Source organism: Lolium rigidum, chromosome 3, assembly GCF_022539505.1.
Source record: "Lolium rigidum isolate FL_2022 chromosome 3, APGP_CSIRO_Lrig_0.1, whole genome shotgun sequence".
Taxonomy (NCBI): Eukaryota; Viridiplantae; Streptophyta; class Magnoliopsida; order Poales; family Poaceae; genus Lolium; species Lolium rigidum.
In genome coordinates, this window is record NC_061510.1 from 275,577,001 (window position 1) to 275,589,395 (window position 12,395).

Here is a 12,395-nt window from a genome sequence, read left to right on the forward strand (position 1 = left end):
TAATGATGACTGACCGGTTTTTGACTCTCTTTATTGCCGTCATGAACAAAATTAACCAGTTTTAATATACGTGGGATCAGTTGTCTTCAGTCAATAAATAGAAAAAATCCCTTGCCCTAACACACATGTGTGTCGCCTCCGCCTTTCTCGCTTGGTGCAGCCGTCCTCGCCACCAGTCGCCTCCGCCTTTCCTCCTGACGCAAAACCCTCACATGTTCGCGGATTCTGCCTTTCTCGCCCGACTTATCCGCCCTCATAGTATCAGGCACCGCTGCTAGGTGTTGGGGAATAGTTAGGGTTACTACGCTAAATGGATAATAACCATGATCATGAGCTTACCGACGAACGTTCGTAATGCTAATTGCATAAATGATCTCGAGGTGAGATGGTCCTATGTGGCAAAAAAAAGAATCAAAATCCGGCCAACCATCGTTAAACCGTTACTAGGGATTAAAATTAGACTAATTAAGAGTTTGAGGGTAGATTTACACCAAAATAGAGTTGAACAATCAAAATTAGACTTTTGCAAGGGACAAAAATGTACTTAACACAATTGAATAACATGACCCAAATACCATTTTGGCAACCACACCCCAAAAGCCCCAAATAGGTGTAGTCTACCAAACACGTCTCAAGTTCCTTTTGAGGCCATCATGCTTCCACTAGTGATAACTTTGACCCTCAAAAAATACCAGCAGTACAACTTATCAGCTTTACATTGTCCAAATTCGTCAGGAAATAAACATGCCAGCGGAATCATTGGGACATTGCCATGATGGTCAAAGTACAGACATCCCCTTGTACATCAAGAATCTCGTCTTTCCCAGTTCCCACTACCTTTCTCCAAGCACAGATCGAGCTTAAACAGTTCCTCCTACTAGTCCTAAATCCCATGTCGATCATTCACAGCTGCTCTCTGGGTCCAAACTAACACATAATAATAACTAGGGAAAAGAAGAAGAAATACAACAGCTACAGACTACTATGACCATGACGTCACACGTCTTGCGCCGGGCCGACCTCGGCCGTGGCAGCGGCGACCTGGTTCCGGCGGTCGTCGAGCGCCTTCCCCACCCTGCCGCAGGCGTGGTTGGCCCAGTCGTACCAGTGCAGCGCGACGTAGACGCCTAGGCCGGCGATGATGCCGTTGGCGATGGAGAAGGTGAGCGGCATGAGCGCCATGGTGACGAACGACGGGATGGCCTCCTTCATGTCGCCCCACTCGATGTCCTTGGCCACGCGCATCATCATGGCGCCCACCAGCACCAGCGACGGCCCGACGGCCCACGGCGGCACGCTCATCAGCAGCGGCGAGAAGAAGAGCGACGCCAGGAAGCACGCTGACACGGTGATCGCGGTCAACCCGGTCCTGCCGCCCTCCCTGATCCCCGCCGTCGACTCGATGTAGGTCGTCACCGTGGTGCTCCCTAGCGCGGCGCTCAGCACCGTGGACCCGGCGTCGACGAGGAAAGCCCGGTACTCGCCCTCGAACCCGCCCGCGCCGTCGGTGAACCCACCGTACTCCGCCATGGAGTACATTGTGCTCGTGGTGTCGAGCACGTCCACGTACAGCAGCGTGAGCATGGCCAGCCACACGTTGCCGTGGCGGAAGCCGCCGAAGCTGAGCTGCCCGGCCGTGCTCTCGATCGTGTGGAAGTCGACAATCTTCTTGAAGTAGGAGAAGCCGGCATTCCCCGCCGGCGTGTCCGGGAAGACGGTGACGCTGGTGCCTCGGATCCAGGAGACGGCCGTGACGAAGACGATGCCGTATATCATGCCGCCCTTGACGTCCCTGGCGAGGCAGGTGGCGGTGAGGAGGAACCCCGCGGCGCCGAGCCAGAAGGTGGGGCTGTGCAGGGTGCCGCCGAGGCAGGCGCCGGTGACGGGGTCGGTCTCGGAGCAGGCGGTGAGGGTGACGAGCGTGGTCGGGCTGGCGCCGACGAGGCCCAGGCCCTGGTTCGCCTGAAGGCCCGTGAAGGCCAGGAACAGCCCGATCCCTACGGCCGAGGCGAGGCGGATGTTGCGCGGGATCAGCCGCGCCAGCTTCGACCGGAGGCCGACGGCGGAGAGGGCGAAGAAGACGATGCCCTCGAGCATGACGCCGGCCAGCGCCGTGCGGTAGGGGATGGACCCGGACCCGTGGAAGCCGACCATGTTGTACGCGAAGTAGGCGTTGGCACCCATCCCGGGGGCCAGGGCCAGCGGGAGGTTGGCGAGCGCGCCCATGGCGAAAGAGGCGGCCATGGCGGCCACGGCCGTCGCGACGACCAGGTCGCTCTTGGTGCGCGCCAGGCACTGTTGGTACCCCGGGTTAGACGTCCCCACCATGCACTCCGGCCCAGGAGCTACCGTGGAGTTGCCCGGCACCGGAGTGCAGTCGTGCACGGTGCACGGCCCGCCGGAGTCCGTGAGGATGGCGGCGTTGACGGAGATGATGTATGCCATGGTGAGGAAGGTGGCGGCACCGGCGCGCAGCTCCTTGGTGAAGGAGCTCTTGCGCGCGTCGAGCTTGAAGTACCTCCCGACGCGGCTCGCCGCCACGGAGCGGTTCACGGCGGCCTCGGCCTCGGCGAGCCTGTGCCACGGCGCCGTTCCTGTCATCGTCGCTCGCGCGCTTTCCCCTCTCTTGGTTCTCTCGTGATTATTACTAGGATCGAGGCCGCGACTTGTGAGCTGTGATAATGGCGGGTCGTCGAGCAAGAGGGACCCTGGGTCTTATAGGAGTAGGAGAGATATATCGTCGGAGGCGGCTCCACGCAGAGCGTCTTTTGGCGGGCGGGAACCGTGACCCACACTGAATTTCATGATGTCACTTTCTTCAGTTACTATCTAATTCAGGTAGAAACTAGTCGTAATTCGTGACGCATACGGAGGAGTTAGTATATCGCTGCACATTTTGAGGAACACTATAGTTTGTACTTTGTGCAAAAGCTAAGTTAGCAGTTTGTAAACCACACACGGCAGTTGCAGCCGTTTCTATTTTATAAGCTGTAAAGCAGAATGACACGTCACACGTAGTATATCAGTGCTTAGTTATGTAGACTTCTAACACACCCCACATGACACGTCACAAGTAATGATGACCCAATTTCTTAATCAAAGTCTGGCTTCCCACAACAAAAGTTAAAGTTTGGCTAAGCAAGCAGGCCACGAGATACTTTGTGCTAGTATATTCCAATGTTCTATTGTTAACGCAAGTTGCGTGCGGTAGCGGTAGGTACTACGTGGCCTGAGGTATGCTTGTTTACAGCGCAACACAGGTAGTACGTACGTTGAAAACCCAACTTGAGCTAGGCGTACAAAAAAAAGTTTGATAAAAAAAGTCCGCCCGATTTATTGACATTCATTCATAGTACTACAAAGAACCTAAAAAGAAATAAAAATTAAAAACTGGTCTCTAGATCACATGGCGACGACGAAGTCGTGTCTCCTTCCTCGCCCCTCCATCACCGAAGATGGGCAAAATCTGTGGTAGGAAAGCTTGTTGTAGTACACAAACAATAAATTGTTGTGCTAATGCCCCAACGGACCGGTGTGCCAAAGCAGCAAACATCGTCAAAGGTGAGATTCGTAGATCAGAAAAGTTAGACCTAAAACCACACCAACAAATAAAAAAAAAGGATCCAACCTCGCGGTTACTCCGACGACGCTATACACACCAACAAATTCAGGATAGGACGGTGATAACCTTATTTAGACTTGAAGATGTAGCAGCTATCTCGCCATCTCGAAGAAGACACTGAAAAATTAGCTAAACAAAGAACAAGAATCCCTCCTACGGGTGAAGTCAATGGTCTGCCACGTCAAAACACCAAGGCCATCGATGCTTGGTTCCACCTCAAGATTCGGTCCAGCCCATATGCCAGCTATAGAAAAGGGAAAAAAAATGACTATCTCACGTAAGGTTAGCCCCATCCTAAAAAAATAGGTTGGATCCGCCACTTGAGAAAACGAAACCGTAGATGGGTTTACTTCATGGTCGCCTCTCTTGTCTCACATACCAGTTCGGTCGCCACAGAGAGATAACCGTGCTCTAACACATGGCAGTACGTTGAAAACGCAAAAGAGGAGTTGGAGGCGTACAACATTTGAATATAAATTTCACAACTTGAGCTATAGTAGCGTGAATGATCTCTACCAGCTCTTTGTATAATTTCTGCTATCATGGTCCACGTGCGACCCCATCATTCATAACCAGCACATTCTACCGGAATCCACTCCCGTAGCAGCCCGCTGAGCTCATTCTAGCATCGTGATCGAATCTCTTACAAACGGGGGAACACGTCGTACGTGTACGAAGTGTAATTTCTTTCGTCCAGGGAAGTACGTACTCTGAGTGGATAAATCTGCATCCCTCGGCACAGAATCTTGGACCCAGTCCGTGTGACGCATAAACTGTTATCGACTGGATCTCGGGGACGATCTCAATTCGTGTACGAAGTTCACATGTGTGTGTATGTACCACGAATGAACAAAGAAATGGTGACGCATTTTTGTCCGCCTCCGCAACAGAATAGTGTTTGGCAGCATGCAAGGCCTACGGTGGGAACGGTCATGACTCATGACTGACTGGATAAGCCTACTGGACGTTGCCTGTCAAAGAATTCTCTAAGTTGAAAAAAGTTGCACTGGTAAACTAAATGTACTAACCCAGGAGAATATATATCTGGTGATACCGCCTTAATTCGGGCCCTGAATATTTGTCTAAATATGTAAATAAGAATAACTCCAAAATTTCAAATAAGAATATATATTTAATGATCCCTCCATCCATAAAAGGATGTTGGAAATTTATCTAAATTTGAATGTATCTATATAATAGAGAGTGTCTAAATACATCTAAATTTAGACAAACTTACAACATCCTTTTATGGATAGAGGTAGTAGAACCTATTATTTTTTGTGAAGAAGGTGTTCATGTTTTCCTTTTATTTGGAAGGTATATCCGTAATTTTGTGTTTTTGTTTTGTTTCTCAATAGAAGAACTTTGGTTTGTAATTTTATGACAGGATAGGTTAATATTGGGTTGATGTCACAATTTATTTTCTGCATATTTTCATTAGCATTAACATAACCATCTCTTCACCCGCATTACTATGTTTCTCTTATCCACACGCAACCTCTTCGCCCTCTCCTAGGTGAGCCTTTGCATGCAACCTCACTAGCTTTCCCACATATTCAGTCGGTGCACAAGTAGCCCCGAGCCACCTGAGATCCACGTCCATGCACTTTAGGTTTCAAGCTCCTCTAGCAAGGTTCGAAACCAAAGCCTCCTCCCCCGGCCCCCACCCCCACACCCAAACACCAGTGGGCCACTGCCCCCATGGATGCAGGGGGTTATCGACCCGAGTCGCCTGGTTGGGACAACATGGGATTTGCTGAGATTGTACACTACGCTGCTTAAATATGCAAATGGGTGCTTTTAAGGATTTCTATGATGGGATGCTCTGTATGCATGTATGCCGTCAACAACACCATAGGTTTTCTTCGAAAAACAACAACAACAGCATCATAGGGTTGTAAGTTATCGCTGGTTCATATAACAATAACACAACAAAAAACAACAAAACCTGCATTTTGCATTTATCTGCATTGATTTATTTTACCACATAAACATGCACAATTAGTGTTGTGGGCTTGTGGCATGTTTCCTTTTCACCTCTAGCTTGTCTCACTAGCAAAAATAAAATAAAATACAAAAAAAAACTAGGGTTCTGGGGTCATCGCTTGCGAAGTAATAAGTCACCACTATCTCCCACAGGGAAGCTATGAATCGAGTTTTGGTCCCCAACTCCCCATAAACATGCACGGTTGGTGTTAGTGGCACTGGATATTGTCTTAGCATCCATTTTGATTACGTGAGAGTGTGTCTGCGATACAGGAACCAGGGTGGGCACATAAAACTTTAGGCGGTTGGTCTACTAACTCACGCTCTAATATAAGCACTAATTAACATTAAGAAATGCAGCTAGATCAATATGGTCAAAACTCCGCACTTGGTTTGGCCGGTTTCAACCCTGCAATCAACGCTCGAGTGGGCTTGGGCAAGGAAAAAATGGGCATGGAGGGTTTGAACCTTTTAATGATGCAGTCTTGCCTAATTTCAGAATGACTGGCCTAATGGCTAACTGGTAAGTGATCCCCTATTTTCAAAAGTAGCGCCTAAAAGGCGGATACTCCTGATTGAGCTTTGGCAACCACCATCAGCACCTATATAGTAGCTATCTATGTAGACAAATGCTAGCAATTAACTAGGGTTACATGCGGATCGGCGTGTTAGCTCTATAAAAAAATCATCAGTTAGTGTAGTGCCAGTGCATTAGTTGAGATCCACAATCTGCCACTAATCATTTTTGACCTGCTTTCTTCAGTAGTAGCAACAACGTGGAGGACCTATATATGAGTAAACATAGAAATTAGTACTGACAACATGATTAGGATCAGCTGGTGGTGATCCTTGTCGTTTTGCTTGTTCGGATGTTCTGAAGGATTGCGCCCTACACTGGATTTTCTGCTCGTGAGGGCGATCCGTTCAGATTTCTTATTTACGGATAAATTGTATCATGTCCCGGAGTGTAGCGCTCGTCTGGCTTTAGTTCGTCATGAAATCATACACTACAGGAATCGACGAAGACGCCGACGGCCGGCTGCCCTCGGCGTAGCCACGCCTGGCCCTCGGCGTAGGCTACGCCGACGGCAGCCCTCGGCATAGCGCCTCGGCGTCGAGGCCCCTCGGCACCTGGCACCGTGCCCTCGGCGTAGGCTCGGCCGTCGGCGTACGACGCCCATGCCGACGGTGCGACGTCACCCTCGGCGTAGCTGCCCTCGGCGTTTGGCTACGGCGCGCCATCGCCGTTAACGGTGCTCCAGCAGACGCCGACGGTCTTGCCCTCGGCATAGGCACGACATCTGGGCGCCGCGGGGCGACGTGGCGCGTCGCGAGGCTGCCACGTGCGGCGTCTACGCCGACGGCCGGGCCCTCGGCTTCTGCATGGCCCATGCAGTGGGCACGCGTCACGCTGGGCGCGGCTGCCAGGTGGGGGTCTACGCCGACGGCAATGCCGTCGGCATAGACCCCGGTCTATGCCGACGGCATTGCCCTCGGGCGTAGACCTGCTCAATTTTTTTTTGTTTTTTCAACAGTTTAATTTGCACCGTTCCAGCGGTTCAGTTTGCACAGTACAGCAGTTCACATCCAAATTCACCATAATTCACATAAATAGCATGAAATCCACATAGTAGCATACATGGTGCACATAATAGCATACAAGAGGAGAGTGCCATGTCATCCAAATACATAGTAGTAGGTGCACATGATAGCAAGCAAGAAGCCCGGTGCCGACTAGCGGAGGAAGGACCCGGGCGGGTGTGTCCGCCCACATCGTTGGCGAAACGAGCAGCCCGGGATTGCGCTCCGGTAGAAGCTGCAGAAGAACCACCTGGAGAAGGACCGGTGCTACGCCCAGGAGAAGTCGACGGAGAGGCACCGGGAGTAATCCCAGGAGTAGTCGACGGAGAGGCACCAGCAGAACGCCCAGGAGACCGACCACCTTCATGAACCGGTGTGACCTCGCGCCCATCCGGCGAGGCCTGGTTCCCGGACCATCCCGTTCCCTACATGTTCCCTACATGTTAGCAACTTGCGAGGCAAAGGAAAGTGGTAACTACCGGTTTGGCAAAGAACTTACCTCCGGTGTGGATCCGTAGTAAGTCGCAGCGAAAGCTGCCCTCGATGGCATGATAGGCATGTCCCCCGCCACGGTAACTCGAGCCGGTGGCGGTGTACCAAGTAGACATAGAAATCATCATTTCCCGCAAGATAGGTTACAAGTCGGCTTTGCGGAAATAAAGCATCAAACCGAGACTTGTCATCTACTAGCGAGAAGAAAGATTCGGACTTACTCCTATATACGCCATGTAGGCCGTATTCTGCCTATTCCATCGGGCGGCGGCCTGCCGATACGCTTCATTGCAGGCTTCGAAGGCCGCCTCGAACTCGAGGCTACAATTTCGGAAACAATGAATCTCGTCAACACTTAGCCATGTAGGAAGGAAAACCGGAAAGAGGATGAAAATGAGGAAAACTTACATCGTAGGCGGGTGGACGAGCGAGGCCGTGGACGAGGCTGGGGGCTGTCGGCGGTGAGGGTATGCTTGAGACGCGTGTAGCTCGTGGCGTGGGTAGGCTTGACCACCTTATTCAGAAAGGGGAAACGGCCATGCGGACGCCCGCGACTCGACAGGACCAACGACTCCGGGTCGGTCGGCATGCGCAAGGGGTCATCCACCTCCGGGTGACGAGACCTCACCATGTCGCGAGAGTCATCCTTCGCGGCCTTGGTATTGCCGTAGTACCGTGGCCGAGGCAATACGGGATTGGGCTTCGCGTCGTCCGCATCATGTCATATATCTCGGCATCATGAAGCACCACCCCAGGTGCTGCCTCGGCCACCTGCATCGCGAAAAGAAGAGTTATGCGTATCACAAATGAGACATGACGGGAAATGAAAGAAGGTCGTTCCATGTATATACATACCTTTTTTCCCCTTGAAGCGGGTGTAGTCGCGGCTTCCCGCGCAGTGTGTGCCACCGGTGCCTCGGTTCTCCATGTTACGCCACCGGGGAATTGGAATAGTTGTAGCTTTGGGTCATTCTCGGGCACGTCGACATTGTAATGAGTGACCGGGTTATGCAGAGTGGGAACATCATCGGGTTAGTACGTTGTCGCGGCATCTGCCATCTCTCGAAGGCATATTGCCTCAGCTATGCATGCTTCAATCTTGGCCTTGTTTCCAGTTATCTTTCGAATATACTTAAACTCTCTCTCAATACGAAGCAGTCAACGAAACCGCACCGGGCCACCCAAGAGTGCCTCGTTGGCGAGGTGCACAATGAGATGTGCCATCGGAGTAAAGAAGCTCGGCGGAAATATCATCTCCAAATTGCAGAGCAACTCCGGCACTCGTATCTTGTAGCTTTGCAATAACCTTGGGACATATCTCGCTAGCACAGTAGCGTGCGGAAGAAATGGCTCAACTACGCAAGCACTCGCCGGACTTTCTCGGGATATACCCTCGAAGCATCACCGGCATGAGCCGCTGAATCCATATATGATAGTCGTGACTCTTGAGCCCGGTGACTTTTCCCGTCGAAAGATTAACTCCCTTACTCATATTCGAGCAATAACCATCGTGGAACATCACGACGTATTTGAGCCACCTGAATGCCTCCTTCTTTTGGATGGAATCAAGGCGTAAGTTGGCATGCGGCTTGAACCAATTCTTTTGACGGCCAATAGGACGCTTCATGTGTAAATTTTTCCCTATCACAGAGGATCTCAACATCGACTCTAGCCTTGACATTATCCTTTGACTTCCCCGGAATGTTCAGGCATGTGTGAAAGACGGACTCCGCGACATTCTTTACAGTGTGCATCACATCGATGTTATGGGGAAGTTCGAGGTCCTTGTAATACTCGAGCTTCGTTAAGGCCGCCTCGTGAGTCCAGTTGTGCGTTACACCATATCCCTCAAATTGAGGGCCAGTTAGGCGTCGGCCGGCACGAGAGCACGTAGCTCGGCTTCAACAAGTGTACCATCAAACTTCGGCACATCTTTTTTTCATGCACAACTTTGCCCGTCTTGAAGTTCTTTTTGTCTTCTCTAAACGGATGCCTCCTTTTGAGGAACTCGTCGATTCGTGTCAAACGCAACATACTTGCGACCCTTCCGTAGCCAAAGGAACTCAAGCCGGTGCTCGCACACCGGGCATGGCCACTTACCAGCCGTACACCATCCGCATGTTAGGGCGTACCCGGGCATGTCATGCATGGTATACCGCAACCAAACTTTCATGTAGAAGTTTGTCTTCGATGCTCGGTCGTACGTCAATGTCCCGTGGTGCCAAGAGTGGTTCAAATCTTCCACAATCGGCTGCATGTAGACACTCAAATTCTTCCCCGGGTAATGAGGGCCTGGAATGATCAGCGACAGAAACATGGTCTTCCTCGTCATTAGGACTCCGGGAGGGAGATTGAGCGGAATAACAAACACGGGCCAGCAACTGTATATTGGCAGCCGACATACCATATGGATTGAAGTCATCTGTTGCTATCGCAATTCTGACATTCCGAGCCTCGGCTGCCTTAAGCGGGTGTTTTGTATCGAAGTTCTTCCATGCTGTACCATCGGATGGATGTCCCATCTTCAACTTCTTGTTTTCATCCAGGAATCTCTTCCCATACTTGTGCCACGTCATCTGTTTGGCTGTCTCCTCGTGCATGTAAAGCCGCTGGATTCTTTTTATGAATAGGAGATATCGAAGAATCGACTTTGCGGTGCTTGACTGCCTCACCTAACCATCCTTTCCTGTTACCTCTTCATACCTAGACTGCTTACAAATGGGACAGTACTTGTCCTCCGCATACTGTCTCCAAAATAGAACGCAACCTTTCGGACAACAGTCTATCCTTTGATAATCCATGTTGAGGTCCTTCATCATTCTCCTCATCGCGTGCAGGCTTTGAGGCAGACAATGATCTTTGGTCAACATGTTACCAGTTGTTTTCAGACTTGCTTCAAAGCCCTCACGGGTGGTGTTGTACCGGGTCTTGTCGGCTAGACATTGGGAGATGGCATCGAGCTGAGAAATCGCGGCGCCCTCGTACGAGAGGCCTCTTAGCCGCGGCAATCATATCATAGAAGGCCTTCGCGGTTGGCTCCGGTTCCTCCGGTTCGGCGGCACCTCCGGCTCCGGCGGCGCTCCGGTTCCGGAGGTGGCGAATCCGGGACATCGGCATGGACGAGATCATCTAGAAAGTCTCTAATTCCATCGTACTCATTGCCATTGAGCCTTTGCCGCATCACCTCACCTCTGTCACGTTCGCGCTCATCAAAGTCGATTTCCGAGACGTACCCATGCATATACCTATATTGCAGAAGGTGTCTATACATTTCATCCTTCCCACGACGTTGACGCTTCACGCAGCTGATACGTCTCCGATGTATCGATAATTTCTTATGTTCCATGCCACATTATTGATGATATCTACATGTTTTATACACATTATATGTCGTATTTATGCATTTTCCGGCACTAACCTACGAGATGCCGAAGAGCCAGTTGCTGTTTTCTGCTGTTTTTGGTTTCAGAAATCCTACAAAGGAAATATTCTCGGAATTGAGTGAAAGCTCTAAGCTTGGGGATGCCCCGGTGGTTCACCCCTGCATATTTTAAGAAGACTCAAGCGTCTAAGCTTGGGGATGCCCAAGGCATCCCCTTCTTCATCGACAACATTATCAGGTTCCTCCCCTGAAACTATATTTTTATTCCGTCACATCTTATGTGCTTTGCTTGGAGCGTCGGTTTGTTTTTTGTTTTTGTTTGAATAAAATGGATCCTAGCATTCATTGTGTGGGAGAGAGACACGCTCCGTTGTTGCATATGGACAAATATGTCCTTAGGCTTTACTCATAGTATTCATGGCGAAGGTTGAATCTTCTTCGTTAAATTGTTATATGGTTGGAATCGGGAAATGCTACATGTAGTAATTCTAAAATGTCTTGAATAATTTGATACTTGGCAATTGTTGTGCTCATGTTTAAGCTCTTGCATCATATACTTTGCACCCATTAATGAAGAAACACCTAGAGCTTGCTAAATTTGGTTTGCATATTTGGTCTCTCTAAAGTCTAGATAATTTCTAGTATTGAGTTTTGAACAACAAGGAAGACGGTGTAGAGTCTTATAGTGTTTACAATATGTCTTTTATGTGAGTTTTGCTGCACCGGTTCATCCTTGTGTTTGTTTCAAATAACCTTGCTAGCCTAAACCTTGTATCGAGAGGGAATACTTCTCATGCATCCAAAATCCTTGAGCCAACCATTATGCCATTTGTGTCCACCATACCTACCTACTACATGGTATTTCTCCGCCATTCCAAAGTAAATTGCTTGAGTGCTACCTTTAAAATTGCTATCCTTCACCTTTACAATATATAGCTCATGGGACAAATAGCTTAAAAACTATTGTGGTATTGAATATGTACTTATGCACTTTATCTCTTATTAAGTTGCTTGTTGTGCGATAACCATGTTTTCTGGGGACGCCATCAACTACTCTTTGTTGAATATCATGTGAGTTGCTATGCATGTCTGTCTGGTCCGAAGTAAGAGAGATCTACCACTTTAATGGTTAGAGCATGCATATTGTTAGAGAAGAACATTGGGCCGCTAACTAAAGCCATGAATCATGGTGGAAGTTTCAGTTTTGGACATATATCCTCAATCTCATATGAGAACACTAATTGTTGCTACATGCTTATGCATTAAAGAGGAGTCCATTATCCGTTGTCCATGTTGTCCCGGTATGAATGTCTAAGTTGAGAATAATCAAAA

The 12,395-nt window shown here is 49.7% G+C and overlaps 1 protein-coding gene across 1 annotated transcript; it reads right to left on the minus strand.

The window, feature by feature from the left end:
* Positions 1-681: 681 nt before the first annotated feature.
* On the minus strand, positions 682-2,601 carry LOC124699532 (adenine/guanine permease AZG2-like). Its single transcript, XM_047231821.1, has one exon. It carries the CDS (start codon positions 2,599-2,601, stop codon positions 997-999), a length of 1,605 nt encoding a protein of 534 aa, XP_047087777.1. The 3' UTR covers positions 682-996.
* Between the last annotated feature and the right edge of the window lie 9,794 nt (positions 2,602-12,395).